Source organism: Bos mutus, chromosome 4, assembly GCF_027580195.1.
Source record: "Bos mutus isolate GX-2022 chromosome 4, NWIPB_WYAK_1.1, whole genome shotgun sequence".
NCBI classification, from domain to species: Eukaryota; Metazoa; Chordata; class Mammalia; order Artiodactyla; family Bovidae; genus Bos; species Bos mutus.
The window spans coordinates 22,347,369-22,371,893 of NC_091620.1; the positions used below are offsets into that span (position 1 = coordinate 22,347,369).

At 46.1% G+C, this 24,525-nt stretch overlaps 1 protein-coding gene across 2 annotated transcripts in view; it reads left to right on the plus strand.

Moving 5' to 3' along the window:
* The window catches only part of CREB3L2 (cAMP responsive element binding protein 3 like 2), a 130,429-nt gene that overhangs the window by 98,545 nt on the left and 7,359 nt on the right, over positions 1–24,525 (plus strand). The window contains exons 5-12 of one of the 2 annotated variants that reach the window (XM_070369212.1): positions 2,814–2,998; positions 5,257–5,403; positions 6,774–6,832; positions 8,558–8,626; positions 21,756–21,855; positions 22,135–22,261; positions 23,945–24,161; positions 24,284–24,364. In XM_070369212.1, the coding sequence (XP_070225313.1) occupies positions 2,814–2,998; positions 5,257–5,403; positions 6,774–6,832; positions 8,558–8,626; positions 21,756–21,855; positions 22,135–22,261; positions 23,945–24,161; positions 24,284–24,364 (985 nt within the window). The remainder of the gene's footprint in view (positions 1–2,813; positions 2,999–5,256; positions 5,404–6,773; positions 6,833–8,557; positions 8,627–21,755; positions 21,856–22,134; positions 22,262–23,944; positions 24,162–24,283; positions 24,365–24,525) is intronic. The other variant, XM_005897684.3, reaches the window with a different exon arrangement.

A 24,525-nucleotide genomic window follows, 5' to 3' on the forward strand; every position in this document is an offset into this window, starting at 1 on the left:
TTCTTCTTGGGAAGGAGAAAAGTACTAGAATAATTTGGACTGTGCCCAGCCAAAGGGAAAAGTAAGCTCTAGTACTCTTGACTAATTCTCCAGACTAATAGCTCTGCATGGCAGACACCAGGAGCCCCTGTGAGGTTTGTCTACTCCCGGGTTTTGTTTTACTTTTGTTTTTATTTGCTTGTTTGTTTACCATGGCTAAAAGATAAACATTGTTAAAATTCAGTTCAGTAGCTCAGTCATGTCTGACTGTCTGTGACCCCATGGCCTGCAGCACTCCAGGCCTCCCTGTCCATCACCAGCTCCCGGAGCTTGTTCAAACTCATGTCCATCGAGTCTGATGCCATCCAACCATCTCATCCTCTGTTGTCCCCTTCTCCTCGTGCCTTCAATCTTTCCCAGCATTAGGGTCTTTCCAGTGAGTCAGTTCTTCCCATCAGGTGGCCAAAGTATTGGAGCTTCAGCTTCACCATCAGTCCTTACAATGAATATTCAGGACTGATTTCCATTAGGATTGACTGGTTTGATCTCCTTGAAGTCCAAAGGAAACATTGTTAAGAGATAAGCTCTAAAAACTTAAAAATTTCAATTGCTTATTTGAGCAAAAATTAATTAGACTTTGCAGCGCCAAACTGGTTAGAAGTTTCCTCTGACAAGAGCTGGGGGGAGACTTTTATAAAGAGAAGGTGGAAGCAAAGTAAGGAGATTATTGATGGGCTATAACTTAAAACTTAGTTGGCTGTTTGTGACCAGTTGTCCTTAGATTCCAGCCTGATAACCTTGAAGCATTTACAGGATTGGATTTTGGTTTGCCTGTGTAAGTGGCCAGAGCACTGGAGACACCCCAGGGTAACAGCTTCCACGCTTATTAATTGACCTGACACTAGAGTCCCGTAGGTCATCATGGGGTTGGGAAAACCTTACTTAACACTCTTAGAACTCCTTTCTAGGTGAACACGTATTTAAGACGCCTACCTACCCTCCTTAGCTTCCTGGAAGCAGTGGCCAAAGAGTTGACAATAGAGATGTATGGGATTGTTTTAGAATATTCTTTAGCTTTAGGAGTGCCCGTGGACTCTAAAAAACCAGGGAGCTCTACGGCAGGGTAGGTTAGAAAGAGAAAAGAGAGGGGTTAGCGTAAGAAAGAAAGAGGAAAAAGTATGTGCTGTTAGTGGGGGTGGGGCAAGGTGGGGAGGTGACTGAGAGAGATGGATCACCTGTGGTTCCCTGGGACAGTCAGTGTTTCAGTAAGCAGAAGAGCCCCATGCTTCCAGCTTCTCACCTCCAAAGGCAGCTCTGAGGGCCCTTTTTCTGAGGTGAGTAGCTGTGTCTCAGAAAGGCTCCTTCCATCTTCAGTATCTCAGGCAGGAGGCCTTCCCATGCCCCGGGCTCTTCTCTGGTTGACCAAGTCCAGGCGTGTATGCGGCCCCCGGGCTCCTCGCCCAGTTCAGAGCCGCTGCACTCGGGGCTCTGTTGTCCTGGGGGTCCCAGGAGGCGTGCGGAGTGCAAGGCTTACCCAAGGTCACGTCCCTTGGCTCAGTAATGGTGACTGGCCATCAAGGTATTCCAGCACGATGTGAAGATTCACAGTCAGAAAAAGAGTGAGACCCCCAAAGCTCATGTGTCAGGTTGAACTCAGAGACAGCACTTCCTTTGGAACCTGTCTCCGCTGCCCTGGAGGTGCTTGAGCGGCACTGACCAAGGCCCCAAGGCCTGGCAGAGTATGGGTGTCTCCCTGGGGAGAGGTGAGGGATGCTTGATGCTGGGGGACATTGCGGGGGACACCCTGCTCCCCCTCATTTATCTCCCAGTGCCTGCTTTTCTATCCACAGATGGATTGGGTGTTATCTGAATCAAGAATGCCTGGCATCTGGCCTGTGGGCCCTGCCATGCACATTCCTGCAGAAACAAATGAGCTTTTCTCAAACCCTCATGGGCTCCTGCTTCTGCTATTTTTTTTTTTTTTTTAAAGATCTTGATACGTTAACATGGTGGTTTACAATCAAACTGTGGAAACTATATGAAATGAAGAGAGGGAACGTTATGCCAGCACCATCCCTACCTGCTGTAATTTCCCATGTCCCCATTTTGTCATAATTTTATTACTTTCTTACATATTTTCCCGAGTTTCTTTATGTAGTTAGAAGCAAATAGGGTCTGTATTCTCTTTCTCTCCTTTTTCATACAAAAGGAAGTCTACTTTATACACTGTCTTGCACCTTGATTTATTTCTCTCATCTGTAGGTTGAGACCAGCACACAGTTATGTCACATCTACTGAAACTCCTGTTGACCAAAGTAAAACTCAAAAATCCAGTCCAAAAATGTATCCACAATGTGCTGTGCTAAGTTGCTCAGTCGTGTCCGACTCTTTGTGACCCCATGGACTGCAGCCTGCCAGGCTCCTCTGTCCATGGGATTCTCCAGGCAAGAATACTGGAGTGGGTTGCCATGCCCTCCTCCAGGGGATCTTCCCAACCCAGGGATCGAACCCAGGTCTCCTGCATTGCAGGTGGATTCTTTACCAACTGAGCTACCAGGGAAGCCCATTATCCACAATAAAGCCAGAAAATCAAGCCAAGAAAGCACCTGCTTGAGGCTGTATCAAGTTGGAACCCAATAATTCAGTCTACTGTTTTTCGAAAGAAACACTTAAATTTTGCCTTCACAGTACATCTTGGAGGCTGTTCCATGTCCACTCGGAGAGATTCCTCATCCATTTGTTCGACTGTCCTAGGTTGGATGTTGGATGTTTAAGTGCCCCCACGTCCTGCTTTGTTGCTCCCTGATGGATGCAATCCGTTCTTTTCCCCTCAGCCTCCGTGGACCACCTGCACTTACCGCCCACTCCTCCCAGCAGCAACAGCAGCGACTCCGAGGGCAGCCTGAGCCCCAGCCCGCGCCTGCACCCCTTTGGCCTTCCGCAGACCCACAGCCCCGCCAGGGCCCCAGCGCGGGCCCCCTCGGCGCTGGCCAGCTCCCCGCTCCTCACTGCTCCTCATGTGAGTGTCCCTGCATCCCTGCAACCCGATCCTCCCATCCTGTCGTTTGGAGCTTCACCCAGCGTGGCTGCCATTCCGAGCCACTTGGCTTTTCTTCCTTTGGGAAGTTTTCAGTCTGATTGCTAAAGCTGGGGGATGACAGACTTAGAGAACATTTTCTAAAAACTGCCTGTGATCTCATCGTGCTAACACGTTCTTTTCCTTTTCTGTGCATGCTTCCGGTTTTTATTCATGTGCGTATTTTTTATAGCTACAACCATGAGGAATAAAAATGTTGTCATTCTTCTCAAAATTATATCACAAATATTTATCATCAACTTAGGCAGTCTTTGTGACCTAGGATAGGAAATAGCTTATTATTTAAATAAACAATCTTCAGTGAACTGAAAAATTGCTCTGAGATGAAACGCTTTGATGTCTAAAGCACACGCATATAATTTAACCCTTTTTATCTGTGGTTCAGCTCTTAACCCAGTGACTCAGGATGGAACTCATGAGTCATTATTCATTCCTCACATATATAATTTCTCCAAATAAAAAATAGGCATATATAATTAATTTTGCATTGTTTTGAATAGTCAGTTGATTTCTCTGAGGATTTAAAAATCATAGTCAACCTTACTGAATTTATAATATCACATAGAGCAAATTGGAATGCAGTTCAGTTCAGTCGCTCAGTCGTGTCTGACTCTTTGCGACCCCATGAACCACAGCATGCCAGGCCTCCCTGTCCATCACCAGCTTCCAGAATCCACCCAAACCCATGTCCATCAAGTCGGTGATGCCATCCAACCATCTCATCCTCTGTTGTCCCCTTCTCCTCCTGCCCTCAATCTTTCCCAGCATCAGGGTCTTTTCAAATGAGTCAGCTCTTCGCATCAGGTGGCCAAAGTATTTAATGAAGTGAGATATGTAAAAATTCTAGAAAAGCCATCTATCAATTAGTATAACTTTGAAAAGTTGAATGCAGTCTGTCTCAGAAACTCAGCAAGTTCTTAGATCTGTGGCTATGATCTTATTTATCACTATTACTGAGGGCCAGTGGGTTACCTCTTTCCACTCCATCATTATCCTCTCACCATTAACCCTTCACTCTTTTGATTACTGCAATGGTGTTCATTCTATGGGTCTGTGGGTCCTGCCACAATCAGTTCATTCTCCATGGTCATGGATTAAATCCTCCCCACGTCAGACTTTGGTTCAGCATCCGTGCTGTGTTTCCCTACTATCTGTTGGCATCAAGCCCTCATACCTCTGCTGGGTACTAACACCCTCTGTATGTGCCCAACCTGCAGCAGCTTCAAGAGCTCACCCCGTCCAGGCAGAGCGGCTTCTTCTGTTACTCTTTACAAGGCTGCCTTTTGTTGGAAAGTCCTTCTCTGTGTAAATCACCCCCTTTCTTTCAGGAGGCCCAGTTCAAGTCTTATCTGCTACCCTAAGCCTTCCCTTATCGCAGAGACTCACACAAGTGTTCTCTTTCTTCATGTTATTAATGCACCTGGAGTGAATATCACCGTCTAGCATTTAATTGCTCTCGTTCTTTCCTGTGTGTCAATTCAGCCTTGGTCTCGATCATTAGCTACTTAAGAGACAGAGCTCGTTTTGATTCCTCCATGCATTTAACACAGAGCTAATATGCAATAGGTCCTCCATTTATTGCCTAATTATAAACACATTGTCCTAGTATGGATGACATGGGATGAGCTACAGTTGTCGTCTCCACTGACGATGGATAGTCTAGGACAGTGCTGACCAGAGACTCGTGGAGCAAGCCTGCCGGTGCGTCCCTGGGAGTTCTAACCCTTTAGCTGGAAGTGGAGGTTGAGAAGCGGCTCCTAGTGTATAGAGAGCATCTTGTAAAATGGCCTTTTCAGGAGAACAACAAAACTTTCCACAGAACTCCAAGTGAATTCCTTATCACTCTGAAGACAGGAAACCTCCAGGGATGTAGGAAATGAGTTCTGTCTTTTAATTTGCATGTTTTAGCCAGTGGGGTACTTTGTGGGAAATAACGGGTGGAGGTTTCTTTACCTGTTCCCTTAAATTATAATCCTTGGGTTGTAACACTCACACGGGTATCTTCTCCATTTTTTTGCTTCCACTTCAGAGTGCCCATTTCTTACCCGAACAGATGGGCGTCCTTTTTCCTTAGTTGTTTGCAAGACATCATATCAGACCCTCCTCGCCCCTCAGGAGGCGCCCCTCAGGAGCTCCCGGCTGCTCCTCTCTGACCCTTTTCTGCTCCTTGGTCTACACAGAAGCTGCAGGGATCAGGCCCCCTGGTCCTGACGGAGGAGGAGAAGAGGACCCTGATCGCTGAGGGCTATCCCATCCCCACCAAGTTGCCCCTGACGAAATCAGAGGAGAAGGCCCTAAAGAAAATCCGGAGGAAAATCAAGAATAAGGTGGGTCCATCAGATGCAGGCACTTCAGTGAGCAGAACCGAGCCATGTGCCTGTCCCACCTTCCCGGTGGCCAACACTGGCCTGGCCCTTGGTTCGGGACCAAGGCTTGGCCCTGTCATCCTCCAGCCCTGCCATCCATCTTCTGGTCAGTGGGTCCCCAAATTGGGTGTGCATACTCCATGATGCTCAAGATAACCTATTCAAGCATGGGAGGAAAATATTAGAACTCCCATTTACATTTAAAAACATCTCAGACTTTAAAATTTCTATTTCATGATATATACAATATTTCCCCTAGTAGGCATTTATGCAATTTATAAATATTTATAAATTATAATATTATAAATACATAAATATCAATATATTATGGGTGCTTCTTAATTTTTTTTCTCGATAGGGGTTTTTGTTAAAAAATTCTGCTGGCTCTTCTATACCTGGGTCTAGCAGTTTCGAAGTCCTGGGCCCCTATAGTACCTGGGTTCGATCCCTTGGTCAGGAAGATCTCCTGGAGAAGGCAGTGGCTACCCACTCCAGTATACTTGCCTGGAGAATCTCATGGACAGAGAAGCCTGATGGGCTATAGTCCATGGAGTCGCAAAGAGCTGGACTTGACTGAGTGACTAACACATTTCCACTTTTGATCTTAGTAGGCATTTGTACAGAACTGTTTTCAACCAAGGGTCCATAAGTTCTTGAAGGGTTACTTTCAAATAAGCACAAATACAAAAAAAAGTTGGCATGGCTAGGGTGTGCATAGAGCAGGAGGGAGGAGACTAAGGGAGGAAGGAGGAGAGAGATTAGAGTCATAATTCTTCACCCACATGCAGAACCACCAGGGAATTTCTGTGTAACTAACCCCAACTGGCTTATATTATGTATTACAGTGACCCAACTAGGTCCACAGAATTGAAGTCATTTTTCTGAGACCATAGAGATGGTTCATGATGTACATGTTCTGGTCTGACTCCTGGACCACCATCCTTCTCACTTGTGGCCTAATTTGTTAAAGTAGATGAGAGCATAGACTGATTGAAACCACGGGGAACAGGAGAGGCGATTAGTAGATGAGCCAGCAGGTTAAAGAAATGGGAAGTGGCCGCAGAAGTGAGCAGGGCTTCTGTGATTTCTGTGCTCACGGCCTCCAGTCATCTGGGTTTACTGCTCTGTTGTCGTTCAGTTACTGAGTCGTGTCCAGCTCTTTGCAACCCCACGGACTGCAGCACGCCAGGCCTCCCTGTCTGTCACTGTCTCTGGAGTTTGCTCAAACTCGTGTCTATTGAGTCAATGACGCCATCCCACCATCTCATCCTCTGTTGTCCCTTACTGGTAACAGCTGGAGTGTAATCCTCTTGTCTCCCCTTCCATTGCAGATTTCAGCCCAGGAAAGTAGGAGGAAGAAGAAAGAATACATGGACAGCTTGGAGAAAAAGTAAGCCTCCTGCCAAACTGGTTGTGTGTATTGAGCAATTCACGTAGAGAAATGTGAGTGCCAGGGGGCCCCTGATTTCCATGACAAGGGGGTTCAGTTTCTCACCTGGCTCCCAGCAAAGGCTGTTGGTTTATCAGCCTGTGTTTTGCCTGCCACCTAGTGGTTTTTAGAGGAGAACCTTATAAATCTAGCAAGAAATTAAAGAAGTACAACTTTCTTGGTGGCTCAGATGGTAAAGAATCCACCTGCAATGCAGGAGACCTGGGTTCGATCCCTTGGTCAGGAAGGTCTCCTGGAGAAGGCAGTGGCTACCCACTCCAGTATACTTGCCTGGAGAATCTCATGGACAGAGAAGCCTGATGGGCTATAATCCATGGAGTCGCAAAGAGCTGGACTTGCGAGTGACTAACACATTTCCACTTTTGATCTTAGTAGGCATTTGTACAGAACTGTTTTCAACCAAGGGTCCATAAATCCTTGAAGGCTTACTTTCAAATAAGCACAAATACAAACCTTCATGCACATTCCTGGACTTCTCAGAGGAGAGGTGCTATTTTGGCAGAAAAGAGCGGGGCTAATTAATCAATTACCCTTGGCCACACTGCCTTGCACCCTTGAGAAAGCAGCAGGGGATATAAGACAAGTTGGCATTCTTTATTTTCTGTCTGCTATGATTCATGTTATAGGTGAGTGACTTTGCACAAAAACACTTGAAGATACCTTGTGTTATTCTGAATAGCCTGGAATATCAGGAGGGCTCTTAGAAAAACATAAATTAAAACACAATTTTGTATTACCCTAGAAAATAGTTCCCATCTGACAAACTAATATCATTTTAAAATGGGAGTGAGTCCCTAGATCTAGAAATGAATCTTTATGTATATGTGGTGAGAGGAGCAGTTGGTGGATCCTGGCTGGTTTTTGAAGTTCCTACTGAAAGTCAGTGTTTCTTCCTCCTGATTTAGGTTTTGGTAATAAGAATTATTACCAATCATTGTTGAGGTATCTGGGGTCAAGATGTTTCGATGAAAATCTCTTTATGGCCCCTTGGGGCATGCCTCCTCCAGCACCTTGGTTCCTTGTCCTGAGGTCCTAGGGTCTTGTCCTTTCCTCTCCCCCTGCCTCAAGCCCTGTCAGTCTTCCTGGCCAAGAGCACAGCTAGCAGCATTCAGACCCTGTAATATGGAGGGAGAAGTGTGATGAGCATTGAGAGCCATAGGGAAAAGTCAAGAGAAATCAAGTTGGAAAAACCCTTTAAGAAGTTTGGGCTTCCCTGGTGGCTCAGATGGTAAAGAATCCACCTGCAGTGCAAGAGACCTGGGTTTGATCCCTGGGTTGGGAAGATCCGCTGGAGGAGGGCATGGCAATCCACTCCAGTGTTCTTGCCTGGAGAATCCCGTGGACAGAGGAGCCTGGCGGGCTACAGTCCATCAGGTCGCAAAGAGTCAGACACGACTGAGTGACTGTCCTCAGCACATAAGAAGTTTACATTGTGTACCGTTCCAATTCATTTCCCATTATTGAGCCATTTGTTACTAATCTCTTTTTTTTTTTTTTTTGTGTCACCCTTTGCCCCAACTCAGGTTGGCCTAGCTCTCTTCCTAATCTCCCCAGAGTAGCTGCTTCTCTGTTTATTTTTTCTCTGAACCCCACCTGCCTTCATCCTGGCTTAGTGCTTGCTCCCCTGATAAAACTTGGGTTTTTCTTTTTCTCTCTCTTCTGTAGGGTAGAGTCTTGTTCAACGGAGAACTTGGAGCTTCGGAAGAAGGTGGAGGTTCTGGAGAACACCAACAGGTGAGGGTCCCTGGAGTGAGGATGCCTGATGGAAGGTGGGGAGAGAGGGGCAGATCAGAAAGGGAGCTGGGAAGAAAGGGGAAGAGATGCCATTGAAAGAGTAGTTGTGCCAGGATGCTCAGGGCGGCCATGCTCCATGCACCTGTTCCTGCCGCCGGTGTGCATGTGCGCACACACACACACACACACACGCCTGTGCGCATACATACACAGACACATGCCTGTGCACACACATACACACGCCTGTGCATGTCCTTTACTTTCCCTAAAATATGTGAGATTGATGAAGAGGCTGACGCTGACAAGGGCTTTCATGAAGAGGGAGTTAAGGAAGAGGCTTGGGAGAGAATATGGTCAATGAGTCTGATTCTCCTGAAAATGACATCAGACTTTATAGAGGTGGCTAAGGAGGGAGTCGCCACTTTTTTGTCACCCAATTTGAGTAAAATAAATTAGTGCTTATTAGTGAAAAAAAAGAGAAAACCAAGTTTGTTTTTTAAAAAGTTTTTAATTACTGTGTTTAAAAGTTAATTAATTGATTACATTTTAAATCCATTTTGAAAAATAATTGTAAGACAGATGGATTAATGAGTTCATCTAGCATCTCCTGTGTCAGGTACTGTTTTCAGGACTTTATAGATAATAACTCATTTAACCTTCTGATGACCCTATGACCTAGTCCTATTACTATCCCTATTATATAGAGGAGGTAATGGAGACTCAACAGGGAGGCCTGGTGTGCTGCAGTCCATGGGGTCACAAAGAGTCGGACACAACTGAGCAACTGAACTGAACTCAATGGAGACTCAGAAAAGTTAGGTGACTTGTCCAAGGTCACACAGTAAATGCCAGAGCTGCATCTGAAGACAGGCAGTCTGGCCCTAGAGCCTTGATGAGCTTTATCCTGGGTCATGTTAAGGTATAGGGCTGAGAAACGGTGGTTGAGGAGTTTCATCGTGTGTGTGTGTGTGTGTTCAGAGTCTGCTCATGCTTTGAAAATTAAAGTATTCATTAGTCAAGGGATCAAGTTGCCCTTAGCTGTTATAGATCCAACAATCCAAGCAGAGAAAAATTGACTTTTAGGTAAGCAAAATATTAATTCATCATTTTAAGGCTTAGCATTAATGCCTAATAACAATTTTGCAAATGTTAAGGGATCAGGGTAAATCTATTTACATGTCATCTGATAATAGTGTAAAATTTGGCTCCCGTTTCCTAAATCTTCATGGTCTGTTGCTCAAACAGCAGGCTAATTGAGTCATCAGTTAAAAATACCATCAGTAGGAAAAGTGGACATTGTGACCCCACTGGGTTTCTCTCTGCATTTCTGGGAACGTGTGCTCATATGGCAGGTCAAGGACAGTCACCTCCAGCACTCTGTAGACAAACAACGGAAGTAAGAAAATGTCACCAGCTCCATGTGATATCACCTTGATCCCCATGCAGAGGAACTGGTTTCCAGTGGCACTTCAGGGTTCCGGTTTTGCTGTTGTCTTTGGTGATTAGTCTCCTGAGGCTTCATCCCTTCTTATCTCCACTTTTGTTCTTGCCAGAGTGGTTCTCTGGGTCCTAAACCCCCACCAGAGTCTGTATCCATTTTGTAAGCATCTTGAGCAGATTCTAGTCCATCCCACCTCCTATCTTAGCCATCGCTATTGCAAAACCCCCATGTTCATGAGTGGGACAAATCCAGGCCATGAAATGGTGAAAAGGGAAAGAGGAATCCGTCCAACATAATGGAGTTTGGTCCAGGTTGGGTCTTGTCTAGGGGTTCCAGATGTCAGGTCTTCCTGCAGCCACACGGGGGCAGCAGAGGCGCAAAGAGCATTGGGTGTTTGTGATGAGAAGGGCTCGCTGCCTGCCCCCTTTACTGGAAAAGGGTGTCTCCTCCCCTCTCCAGACTGACCCTGCTGTATCATATATTTTAAACCTAAAAAATAAAACCCACACACATGTAATATATGCCCATTGTAAAAAAAATTTTAGAAAATACAGTTAAAAAAGAAAAGAAACCCCCCCAAATCTTTTCACCCAAAGAAATGTTTACATTTTGAACTGGAATATTTTATATGTATGTGCTTATGTTGTACATCCTCTTCTGTTAAGAACCTTCCCCATTTAACAGAAATCACTGGCCATACTGGCCATATATTTTCGTATCAGTAAATGTATTTCTACATAATTTTATTTCTGTCAGATTTTGATGAAGAGCTGTTATCTGCATAACATGGACATAAAGCACATCTGATTATGTGTGTGTCAGGAACAATCTGTGCTTTGCCAATTGTTTGTGTCTTTTAAAATAATGAGTGTTAATTGCTTGGTCGTGCACAGCTCTTTGTGACCTCCTGGACTGTAACCCGCTAGGCTCCTCTGTCCATAGGATTCTCCAAGCAAGAATACTGGAATGGGCTGCCATTTCCTTCTCCAGGGGATCTACTCGACCCAGGGATTGAAACCAGGTCTACAGCATTGCAGGTGGATTCTTTACTGTCTGAGCCAACAGGGAAGCCCTTTAAAATAATGGCCACGACTATATTAATATGATGTCGATTATTATACAATATGAGTTAGAGAGCCCCTGTGTATTTGAGCTGGGGTCAGCATATCTTGAGTTCTTCCCTGAGAGCCAATGGTAGTTTTCCTTCTATCTTCTTCACTGTGGGAGCTTTTGCCAGCAATTCAGCCAGCAGGAGATTCCACTGAAAACACAATCTACCTCGTGCTTATGGTGCTCTGCTTGCCCCTTGACTGGCAGGCGCTTCCACTGTGGTTCCCCAACAGGCTCTGTGTTCAGTCTCCTCCCTTTTCCAAACTCCTGGTAGACAACCAACCCTTTATGGTGAAAATGGTTAATACTTGATTAACCTGCCATCCTCTCACAAGCAATCCGATGAGGGGCCTCCTAGATCATAATCTGTCAGTCCAGTAGCTTTTCGTGTGTTTTGGCTTGAGAAGCCAGGGAATAAAGCAAAGCTGCTCTTGTGCAAACAGGGAAGGGCCCGCCTTCCCCCCGACTTCCTCCCCCTTCTCCTTCTGTTCCTGCCAAGGGCCTCTCCTTGCCCAGAGGACACTGTGACCGGAGTGACCAATTTGAACCTTGGCAGTCTCTGCCCTAATCTGGTCAGGAGGAGATGATGGTGTGGGCCTGTGGGAGGGGGAGACGTTCGGGCCCTTTATTCATGGCACCGAGTGACTGGCCCAGTGTTTGAACTAAGTACAGAGCAGGGCCCAGTGGACACACACCCGTGTTTGTGTCCTGTTCGCGCTTCTTACATTACCATCCTTCAGAGGTAGGCGGGCGGAGGCAGAAATGCTTACCAGACGTGGACAGGATCCTGGCTACCCAGAAGTGGGTGGGATACCTGGGGTGCCACTGTTCCATTTGGCATGACCTGGCAGGAGAGGCAAGTGGGTGCTTCACTGTTGGCCAAACTAAAGAAAAACTGCCCCTCTTTACATTTTACCGCTTCTGAAGCCTACAAGGACTTTCATCTATCCAGATGAGAACGAGGACTCAAAGCTGGAGTCAGTCCTGAATCTTAGGGTAGTACTGGTCCCAGCAGCAGTCAGGTAGCATGTTACTGGCTTCGAGGTGAAAAGGCCCTTTTGCCTGAGCTCAGCAAGCTGGAAGGGGGTGGGGACAGAAGAGGAGACTTCTGCAGCCTTTACCACTGGAACCTTGGGCAGCTGGAGCAGTGGGAAGTCACCTTCACACTTGTCTGTAAGGCGATCTGCTAATCGCCTACCACCAGGAAATGTGTGAGCCAGAGAGAGATGGTTTCCCAGGGGGCCCTCCTTCCTGTGCTCAGTCGGGAAATACTTTTGCTTTTACAAAGACCAGGCGAGACTGCGTGTGATGTCTCCTGGCCTTCCTTGCTTCTCATTCATCTCCAAGCTGCATGACTCATTCTTGAGAGACCCTGTCTTTCCCCCACTTTATAGCCTTTTCTTCTACACAAGTGATTCGACTAGCCCATTCCTTATAGGCGTCTGTGGCTCAGTTTGCTCCTTTCTTGTCTAATTTTGCCCTTGAGCGTCTACAGGGCTGATTTGTAGACTCATAGGAGCTTAGACGTGAGAGCTTGTTTGGAGGTTCTAGCAGGGGAGTGCAGCCACTCATATATTCTTGATCGAAGACTGGTCCTCCTCCATCAGAGATGGTTGTCCTCTTCGACTGATCTCGCATCTTTGAGAGGGTCACATGTGGAGCGATGAGAGAGGATGGGGACACCTGCCTAGCCAGCCAGATCGGCCGAATCAACCCTGGCAATCAATGGAGAGACCAGAGTGGCAACCAGCTCCGGATATGGGAGCCCTCATATCTGGAGCTCAGACTTGAAAAATACTTTAGAGATCATCTCATTTAATTGCTAATCACTTCATTTCACAGAGCGGGCAACTGAGGGCTGGTGAGGTTAAGGTCATCCAGACATTTAGAGTTAAGACGGGAACTGGGACTCAAGCAGCTCATTTTTCCAATGGTCCCTTCCTCAGTCACTCCTACCCCTGTTGTGCGCTCTCTCCAAGGACCAATGCCTTCCTCATCACAGGGCCGACCTTGGATCCGAATGAGAGGGCCCTGCTCGGGACCCACATTTTAGGGGGCCTGCTCTGGTTTCCCCTAGCCGGCCCCTCCCAGTACGATGAGGAGTCAGCAGGACCAAGGCGATATGTCTGTCTGGAGCTCTTAACCTGGCCCGGAGGGAGCTCGAGGGAGCAGGCCTTAGGGGTACCTGTAGGCAGTGTTTGCAGGCCAGGGCTAGGATATACGACATGGGATGTGGGCCTCACTGGTTCCCTTTCCCTGGCCCTCACAGAAGTGAAGGATGTGCTTGTCCTGACCTGTATTTGTGTTCTTATCAGAAACAAGGATTCCTTAGTTTTCCTCCTTGACCTTCCTCATAACTCCAGTCCTCCTCTCTGTCTCTGCTCTTCTTGTTCTTTACAATCTGCATGCGATTTCTGAGAGAGGTCTTTCCAGCCAAGCCCACTGGGCTTTGGTCATGTTCTGCCTCTCCTGATTTGTTTGTTTAGCCACACAGTCATGTCCCTTTGCACCAGTTTTGTCTGCTGGCTCCCTCCGAGCTATTATGGTTTTCCCTGTGTGATGTCTTCTCTTCTCTTCCACTGTCCGTAACCAGCTGGTCCCCCTCTCCTGCTGTGCATAGAGAGGCTGTTAGAGTGCTGACGAATGACCCGAGTCCAGGAATGACCCTCTGTAGACCTATATCTTGGTTTAAATCACTTTTCATTTCTCCGTTATCTCTAACTTCTGGCTGTGTGAAGAGTATAAACTTTTTTTTTTCAGGTGAAAACATTACAAACTTCAAAGGATTGTTGATACAAGGCTGAGTTTCCCAGAGAGTTTAGAAAGGCATTTTAGTATGATTTCATGGTGAAGTTACACATCCCTCAGCCCCAGAAAATGTTCTAGAACTCTCTTTTTTGTGATCTTGGGCAAGTAGGTGGTAGAATATTTCAAAAGTGCCTCCTGGTCCCTGAAAAATAAAGCTCCTTGGAATGTGGCAATTGCACAGTGAGAAAAGGGAGACCATTTGTATTTTTAAAATTTTAGACCAGAACCCCATAAACAGCCTTCAAAACTTAAGTAAAAGGTCATAAATAAATGAATATTTATTCAAAGTTCAGGATTTTAGCAGAATGTGATTATCTTTTGTGTAAGAGTTTGCACCTTAGTATTTAAAAGTCTTTGTGGTAGTTCACGAGCCTCCTTGGAGGAGGAAATAACAACCCACTCCAGTATTCTTGCCTGGAGAATCCCATGGACAGAGGAGCCTGGCGGGCTACAGTCTGTGGGGTAGCAAAGAGTTGGACACGACTGAACAGCTAGCACACACACGAGTCTCCTTAAATATTGTTATGCAGTATTTGGCATTGTTATTAACAATATATCCTACCAGCTCGTCTCTCTCCACCTAAGGACTTTGAGGTACACGTTTCAGGTTTGTAACACCTCCCTCCTATCCCTCAGGTCTTTGACACTAATTCTGGAAGACTGGGGTGGATGTGGAGGGCTTTAGGTGGGATTTTGCTTCAGAAGAACATGGATGCCTACCTCTTCCATCATGAAGCCATATAATAGTCACTCATAATAATTTTTTTTTTTTGCATAAGCACTGTAGTTAAATAACACTTAGACTTTTTGATCATATCATTTTACATGTTGTGTAACGACCCAGATACACCACACATACATCACATACATAACTAATACGAATGTTTCACAGATAATTACTTATTTACTATGTGTGATGCCCTCAGATAGTGTGTGTTTTATTTGATTCTGTTTCATGGAGAAGGCAATGGCACCCCACTCCAGTACTCTTGCCTGGAAAATCCCAGGGATGGAGGAGCCTGGTAGGCTGCAGTCCATGGGGTTGCTAAGAGTCGGACACGACTGAGCGACTTCCCTTTCACTTTTCACTTTCATGTATTGGAGAAGGAAATGGCAACCCACTCCAGTGTTCTTGCCTGGAGAATCCCAGGGACGGGGGAGCCTGGTGGGCTGCCATTTCTGAGGTCGCACAGAGTCGGACACGACTGAAGCGACTTAGCAGAAGCAGCAGCAGCCTTAGAAAATACATCAGTCACACCCCAGTTGTTTCCACGGCCCACGAATGGTTCATGATTTGGAATTTAGAACTTACTGCTCTAAGTCATTCCATAAGGGTGTTAAAAAAGTTTCTTCATCCCCGTGGGAGGCTGATGCACCCGGAGTGGTTCATTCACACACACAAATGTGCACACACACATCGTAGCACAGCTGGTTTCACTTCTGAGAAAGGCGTGTCACAGGATTTGATGGAAAGTGTGTTTATAGAGAGGACCTGCTTGGCAGCTCCTAGCACAGCAAGTAATTGGGAACCACCAGTTTATCCTTTTCCCTGGGTCCCAGTTTCTGACTCCAGTGGGAAATTAGACACTAGAATGTTCAAAGCACAGGATGCAGCCGCTGCATCCCTCTTGTTCTCTCTTGCTCCCTCCTCTCCTCACCCCCACTGTTTCTCTTAAATAACAGAAACAGAAGAAAACAAAATGAAACCAACTACAAGAAAACACACGAGGCTGTTGATGCATTTCCCAGTTTTTATGAGACTGTGTCTCACACTGTCGGCTACTTTCGAATGTTTTGCCCAATTTCCTTTGATCCATCTCCCAAGATACAGGGTGATGCTTTATTTTGGGCGAGGCTGGCAGCTGCCTTCAACTGCTCTTTTCCTTGGAGCTATGCGAGCACAGCCGTAAAGTTTATTTTTACATCTCACCACAGGACAAAAATCCACATTCTCAATCGAGCTCTGGACACTCCGATTTAACAACTTGTGAAAAATTTCTTGGCCCAGATAAACGTCTCTCTAAATTAAGACCTTGCTCCCGGAAGCCCAAGAATTCATTAAGCCATAATTAGCCATGATCACTGATGATTTAAAGTGCAGTAATAAAGGAGAAGTTTTTACCGAGTTCTGAATGCACGGTTGGAGAGTGTGTCCTATGATTGACTTTATATAGCTTTAGTTTTAAAATAATTCTTCCATTTCATCTGGTGCCTGCCTTTTCTCCAGCCAGCCCTTTATGCAAGCAGAATAACAGCTGTCATCAGAGCTCCCAGGGCTGCAGGGCATGGCATCTGTCCCAGTGCCACCAGGGAAAGTACCACGTCATCTCAGACCAGCGTATCAGCCCTGAGGTCCCAGGCTTTCCCATACAGAGTCATCAGTGGAAAGAAACAGCAAGCACTCTGCAAAGGTGTATTTGTTCCAGCAAAGCCAGAGTACCCCAGACAGGGATTCTCTCGTTATTCTGTTAGCTGGTCAAAGGAATTAACTTTGACCATATTATTCAAGTCCCGAGTTTGGGCAGCAGCTCAGAGGACATTGCTGAACATTGAACTGCTGCCTAAACTCAGGGCTTAAGTAATATGATTAAAAGCACACAGCTGTGGTACTGAGATCTAAATTCAGATTTCTTATCCTGCGAGTTCATCGCCCTATTCTGATGAATATTACTGACTTAGTAATTTGGAAGCCATCTCATCAGCTCTCTTGGTATCCAGTGGAGGGACAGGGCTTATAATTTCCATTTTCCTAAACAAAGCTCAGCTTTGACTTCCTGACGCTTGACTTAGGCTAAGGAACACCCATTATTCTTTTATCCATCTCTTACATTTTATCTTGTCATTTCCAGAGATCTGCCAAGAAATGTATATTTTACCTTATTGCTTTTATTTGTATCAATATCACGGAAACTTCGTTAGTACATATTGCATTGCCATCGGAGTCATTGTGGCCTTTCTGTCTGTAGTTTCAGATCAGATCAGTCGCTCAGTCGTGTCCGGCTCTGCGACCCCATGAATCGCAGCACGCCAGGCCTCCCTGTCCATCACCAACTCCCAGAGTTTACTGAGACTCACGTCCATCAAGTCAGTGATGCCATCCAGCCATCTCATCCTCTGTCGTCCCCTTCTCCTCTTGCCCCCAATCCCTCCCTTAGTCACTGAAAGTAATCCTTTCTTGTTTAACAGTGGACATATCTCTTGACTGTGCTGTTGTCAATATAATATTTTTTCAGGGGCCGTGCCATACAGCTTGCAGGATCTTAGTTCTTTGACCAGGGATCCAACTCAGGCCTCAACAGTGAAAGCAATGGGTCCTAACCATGCGACCACCAGAGAATTTCCTCAATATGATATTAATGTCACTGGATTTAAGAAAAATCTACTTAACTGAGAAGTCTTTTGATCATTAATTTTATTAGGTTATAGGTTGGGGTACCATGCTGTACTAAATTGGAAAGTATGTGAGCTATGGAGTCAGATAGATATGGGTTTACATCTTTGGTCTTCTAGTTACCAGTTACATGTCTTTGAGACATTTATGTAGTATCTCGTATGAAGTTCTAGAACTCAGTCGGTGGACACTCAATCACTGATAATTTTCTTTGGTTATGACAAAAAATGAGTGTTTCTATTGTGTGAATGTCCATGAATTTCCCAAACTTTATTGCATCATGGAAATCTGTTTGATTTTGGGGATGGATGAGCTAACCTGCTTTCCTTGGGTAGAATCCCTCTGTTGCTGATGGATGGGGCCTTCAGAGCGTCAGCCTTCCCACCAGCTTACCTTCACTAATCTGAGCAGGAGAAGCAGCAGCAAACAGCACATTGTAAATTACTGTTGCTTTCCACAGAAATTTCAAACTGAAAAATCTATTTTAAACTACATGTTTGCTTATCTTAAAGAGTTGCATTATAAACTGTTAGAAATCAGGGGCCATTAAACAACGATTTTCATTTACGGTGGATTCAGCACATAATTATCTTTGAGTTTGGAAAGGATGTGCTGATGAATGCCAAGTAAAGCATCGTACACCTCTAAAGATACAGGCCTCCCTGCTCACCCAGTCAGACCTAGATGGTCCTTCTTCCAAACTGGCAGCATTTACACCTGTGGCTGGGGGCCCAATTTGAGCTTCAGGTACTATACCATCAGGGCTTAGGTGTGTTGGCCTGTTAGAGGTCTGCCTTCAGGATGAACTCTTGAGCCTCCTGGGAGACTCTTCTTCCTAGGGATAGGGTCCCAGACCTTGTGATCCCAATCAGAAATTGGAAGGGAGGAGTGATTCCAAGTATTGCATGGAACTGGTTTCCTCAGTAATTCATGCTCTCAAGACTGGACAAGAGGCAGGGAACGGGTGGGAAGGTTGTAGGGACTGTTGGTAAAAATGGAAATGGTGGTTTCACTTTTAAAAACACCTTAAGAGGGACTTTCCTGGCTGTCCAGTAGTTAAAACTCCATGCTTCTAACACAGGGGGCACAGAATTGATCCCTGGTGGGTGAATTAAGATCCCCCATGTCCGCCTCCTGGTGCAGCCACCCGCTAAATAAAATAGAATACCAGGACATTACATTTTTTAAAAATTCACACCTGAAACTTCAGAGCAAAAGTGAATGGCTTTGGTAACATCTGTAAATCTGCTGTCTAATGGAAGTCTGGATGAAGGGATGACCCCCCACCCCACCCTAAACACAGCACAGCTGAGCTTCAGCACCTTGGTGCTGCAGTGCAGGCAGCAGGGTGCCCCGTGGAAGCTGGGGGTGCCCATCAAGAGTGGCAGCTGGCGGTACAGACATGGCCTTCAGCAGGCCACCAAGGAAACAGCGAGGCCCCTTTCTGTAGTGTAGCTGCTGACAAAGAGCCTGTTAACTGGTACATGAGAGGAGGCCAGAATACGGGAGAAAAGGTTTGTGCCGTGCAGTCAAACGTGGCTCTTATCTGTGGGCTCGCCTTTGCATCTGCCCCCAGGATTTCCAGAAATATAGCAGGGAGACCCCAGAGAGGCCTTTGGGGCTGGCACGACAGACAGTCGTCAATAAAATGCATGCCACTGCCTGCCAGATGTCAGCTCTGCCGGAAGAAACGTTCATCCAGGAGGAGCATGTGTCAGAGGTCACTCAGCTCTCAGCTTTGAAATGGCAGCCGTGCAAGAAGGCGGTGCTCTTGGGAGTTCTTGGGAGAAGAGAGAAAGCGTGAGGAAAGGAACTTGCTGCATCATAAGATCCTTTAGCTGCAAACTTCTGATTTTTCTTCTATCTTACTGACGTATAATTGACAAGTAAATTTGTGAGATATTTAAAGTGTACAGCATAATGATATGCATATACATTGTGAAAGGATTCCTCACGTTGAGTTAATGACCACGTCTATCACCTCACCTACTTACCTTGTTTTATTTTTATTTTTTGGTGAGCACATTTAAGTTCTACTCTCAGCAATTTTCAATTATATGATACAGTGTTATCCTGTGTGTGTGTATGTGTGTGTGTGTGCACACGCACGCGTGCACACCCCGTCATGTCTGTCTTTGCAACCCCATAGATGGTAGCCTGCCAGGCTTCTCTGTCCATGGCATTATCTTGGCAAGAATACTGACGTGTGTTGCTATGTACTCCTCCAGGGCTTATCACCCGTAGTCACCATATTTTGCACTAGATCCTCAGACCTTATTTATTTTAGAGCTGAAAATTTGTACCCTTTTACCAAACTTCCTGTCTCCCATTCCCCCAGCTCCTGGCAACCACTTTCTACTATGAGTTCAACTCTTTTTTTTTTTTTAAAGATTCCACGTGTAAGTGATTCCATATGGTGTTTATCTTTCTTTATCCGGCTTATTTCACTTAGCATAGTGACCTCCAGGTTCACCCATGTTGTCACAAATGACACAATTCCCTAAAGGAGAATTTAAAGTCATCACACCATTAGTATTACTCAGCCTTGAGTAACACACAGAATTCTTCTAAAGAACATATTGCTTGAGTATATATAAATGTAAACCAGTCTATACTACTTTTGGTTATGCTTCTAGATTACTATAAAGCAAGAAAACTTACGACTAAAAAGACCTCCATATTAATAGAATTTAATGATGTTAAATAATGGGATGAATTTTGTTCTGCTTACATTAAGACAACTGTTGGGGCTTCCCTGGTGGCTCACACAGTAAAAAATCTGCCTGCAATGTAGGAGAGCTGGGTTCGATCCCTGAGTGGGGAAGATCCCCTAGAGAAGGGAGTGGCAGCCCACTCCAGTATTCTTGACTGGAGAATCCCATGGACAGAGGAGCCTGGTGACCTACAGTCCATGAGGTCGCAAAGAGTTGGACACTACTGAGCAACTAAACACACAAACACACACAAGACCACTGTACAAGGTAAAAATGTAGATGGAACCCCACAGGGGTTGTTCAGTTCAGAAGGCCTGTGCTGCCTGTGCTGTGGGCTCCAGTTCTGGCCCTGCTCTTATCCATTTAAGCTAGAGCAATATCATTCTTACAGCCAACCTGTCCCTACCTGGCTTAAACCTGGGAGAACTCATTTCATTGGTACTGGTCATGGGTGGGGAGGTTGAGGGAAGCTGCAGACTTGGGAATATTTTGCTTGTCTGCAAAATGGGCTGCAGTATCTGCAAACACCCGGAATTCTTCTGCCAATGAGTGATTTGCTGATGTTTTCCAGTGAATTTGTCTGGCTTTCTCGTGTCACCCTCACAGCATGAATTTTCTGAAACTCTTTGAGACTCAACAAATCATCTGCTTGAAAAATCTCTCCACTTTGCCAAGGGCCCTGGGCTTGGAGAAGAGGGATGGGGGCAGGGAGCAGCCTCAGCTCTTTACGCTGCTCACACAGAATCCATCCCCAAGGCTGTAATTTGGGAGCCCGGGCTGGGAGATCCTTTTCTGTGGCTGCACTGTTCAGAATTTGCAAGGAATGTCACTGTCTGCTCCTTTTGTGACCTGATGTCACCCAGAACAGAACATACTATTCTTATCCCCAACCCTTCCCCTTTTAAGGCTCTGTGCAGTTGTCCCATTTGGGGCAGAACTCTTTTTTTTTTAACTCCTCCTCTCTGTGTTTCCCTGGAGAAACATCAGAGCATGGCTTCTGGGGTCCTGGCTCTGAACCTGTGTCCAGCTGAGCCGGCTTCTTTGCTCCTTCGTATTTGGGCTTCATTTCTGCCTGTCGAGGTGCTGTGAGCCTTCAAGGACCACAGTCTTGAGGGGCCTGTGGCTGTTGGCCTCCCTGCCCTTCCTGTTTTCCTCTCTGTCTCTCGCCTTCTCTTTAGATCTGCTCTCTGAGCACTTGCTGCTCAGTGATGCCGCTGGCCACCCCTTCACTTGTTCTCCGCTGGGCATCTCCTTCTCCACGCTTTTCTCCTTTCTTGCATCTTCTTCGGTATTTCTCTTCTCTCGGGGAAACGAGTTCTTCTGTGTCACCATCCCCAAGCAATTCTTGCTTCTTTTTTTTCTCAGTGGCTGACAAACAGATCTCAGGATGATCAGGGGTGATTTGGGAGCATCGAGGTGACTCTTAGAACAGCATAGAATGGACAAGCTTCTCATGGGGGCAGATTCTGAGCCCCATAAGCTCTGCAAGTCCGGTGCTGGAAGACAGTGGTGTCTGTGTCTTCATCAGAGGAACCTTTTTCTTGGTACTGTGTTCTGATTCAGACACAAAGCCACAGGAGCCTCCCTGGAGCCTGGGGAGAAGATCACTGACAAGCGTTCTCTCTCTGAGATGCCCTTCATGGTTTTCATTTGTTGTGTTTGCAGAACTCTCCTGCAGCAGCTGCAGAAGCTTCAGACTTTGGTGATGGGCAAGGTTTCTCGCACCTGCAAGCTGGCCGGCACGCAGACTGGCACATGCCTTATGGTGAGTTTCCCAAATGAAGAGCACCGTCACCAACCCGGCCTACTCGCCAGGCTCCAGCCTCTCCCCAGCTTGCCATGTCCAAGTGCTGGGGGTTGGAGGAACCACAGCTCGCTCCGAGGCTGTTTCTCTCCTATGATGTGACAGCGAATGACCTGGGTGCGGTCTGCTGGCCTGACAGAGGAGAGTCGTCTTTCCAGACCTCCCAGGAGCTGCAGGTCTGCAGGTTTGCTCTGTGCATCTTGGAATTGACAGCTCCCACGTTCTCTCCTCACCCTGCAGGTCGTGGTGCTGTGCTTTGCCGTAGCATTTGGCAGCTTCTTTCAGGGCTATGGGCCCTATCCTTCTGCCACCAAGATGGCCCTGCCCAGCCAGCATTCCCTGCAGGAACCCTACACATCCTCCGTGGGTAAGACAGCGCTTAGCAGCTGGGGAGGTGTCTTGTTTCTTTTCTCTTTCATTTCTCAAAGCTTAACTTTCTGAAAGAAGTCTTATGTGAAAGTCTAATTTTTTTTTTTTTTCTGATGGGAGAACTATATTAAATCATTTGGTTTGAAATAGCTCTACGTAAGCCTCCTTGGGTACAGAGCAGTGGTCTCAAAATCATTTCTCTATAAAAACGCATATATATATATATATATATATATATATCCATATATATATCCATTCCTTGGGAGGAGACAATTCAAAGTCACTGTTCCCTCTCTCCCATAAAAAACATTGATTGAATAGCATCAACACAAGCATCTGCCCCCAAATTACTGAGTGTGTAGTAGCTGTTATCACTCTGACCTCCAGGATTTTGCAGGAAGTGTCCTCAGCTTCTGCTTACATGTGAAAGCCTAATGTTTAAAAGGTGGTAAAAGTGTAACTTCCCCACTGAAGGGAGGAAGAGGGCCATGGGAAGTCTGGTGCCCAGGCCACTTGTTGGGTCTCCCCTTCTGCCCCTCACACACTGGGCTGAGACACCACTGGGAATTCTCTAGAGCTCCACAGTGCATGGCTTTCAGACTTCTGCTCTAGACTGTGTTCCTGGCAGATTCTGACACCTTCTTTTTGAGTTCTGATGTGGGGAGGGATGTGCATTTGCAGGGAAGGGGTGGGGGAGCCGTAAATTTTCCATCACAGTTTAAAGGAATTCCACTCAGTGGAAATGATGTTACCACAGTAAGCATCTGTAAAGTGACATGAGACAATCAGCCCGTGTTACAAAATATAATGCCCAAGATTTAGAGAATTTGGAGACACGGGTGTTAGATGTGATAGTCTCATCTATAGATCAATGATCTCTTTTAAGTATGTGGTAAATAAAGGGATGGTATGTAGGGATCATGAAATAGATACATACACTAGTAAGAACAAGTGTGGAATTAGGGGTACTGGATTTTGAGGGTAGGCATAATTTTGTGGTTCTGAAACATCTGAGGTACGTGTGTCTCTGCCAGGTATATGACAGAAGGTCCAGCATTTCAACAAATAATTTCAGTGGTCTCCTGGGGAATTCTTTTTTTTTTTTTTCCTCCAAGGGAATATATCTCTAAATTTAAATGAAAGTTGATGAGAGCAAAGTTTCTATGTTGTAGAAAATTGCTCCCAAGCCATCTAGCTATGCAACTATTCTATAAAACAAGAGTGTGTCTCCATTGTTTGATTTATGGCTTTGGCCTTGTGTCTCCTCTCTAGTTTCTAAATGAAAACACAGTTTTCTGCCCTTGTACCTTCTCCTTGTGCAAGACGTACTCATTGAGGATGCTTACTTTAGCTGAGTCTGGACACCTCCAAATATTTGACTCCTCCAGATGGTTGTGAGGGGGTGGTGGTGGTGGCCTGGAGGGGAGTTTTATTTTCAAAGCAGTGGGGGTGGCAGTTTGCTTCCTGTGTATTTGTTCTTCTATTGTTCTTCCAGCACTTTATAATTGGTATCATTTTTCAACACACCAAACTCTGAAATCCTGAAGCCTTTATAGAAAGCCAACTCCAGTTGGCACCCTAAGTCCTGGGCAACAAGAACCCGTGAATTATCATCTTCTCCCCGCCCTGAGCATCTAGGGGGAGGTGTGATGTAACACCTGTTACTTTACTTTGTTCTCAGTGAGATCCAGGAACCTGCTGATCTATGAGGAACATTCTCCCCTGGAGGAGCCACCCAGTTCCGCCTCAGCTGGGGAGCTGGGACGCTGGGACCGAGGCTCTGCTCTGCTCAGGGCAAAAGGGCTGGAGTCCAGGCCGGACGTGGATCTTCCCCATTTCATTATCTCAAATGAGACCAGCCTGGAGAAATCAGTGCTGTTGGAGCTGCAGCAGCACATGTAAGTCAAACAGACACGGGTTTGCCTCCTCTTAAGGCCCCAATGGTGGGTTATGAATCAGCAAACTGCCACGTGCAGAGTAGACTTTCCCACTGGCCTGGTCCAACCCTTGGCTTTTTCAGGACCTATTTCCAGCACCTGGGCTCTGGAGAGTCCATTGTCTGTCAACAGCTGGCCCTCGCAGAGACTGGGGAAGAGACATGGTGAGAGCTGGCCCCGTATCTGCTATGCCACTGGGGAGCTGGCAGTGGAGACCCCAATAATTGGGGAAAGGGCTTGACTCCCTTCCTCCCTGTCTTCTTCCTCTCCTCAGAGTCTCACAAGTAAACACACAGTCCAGTAACAGCAGTGTACTTGCTATATA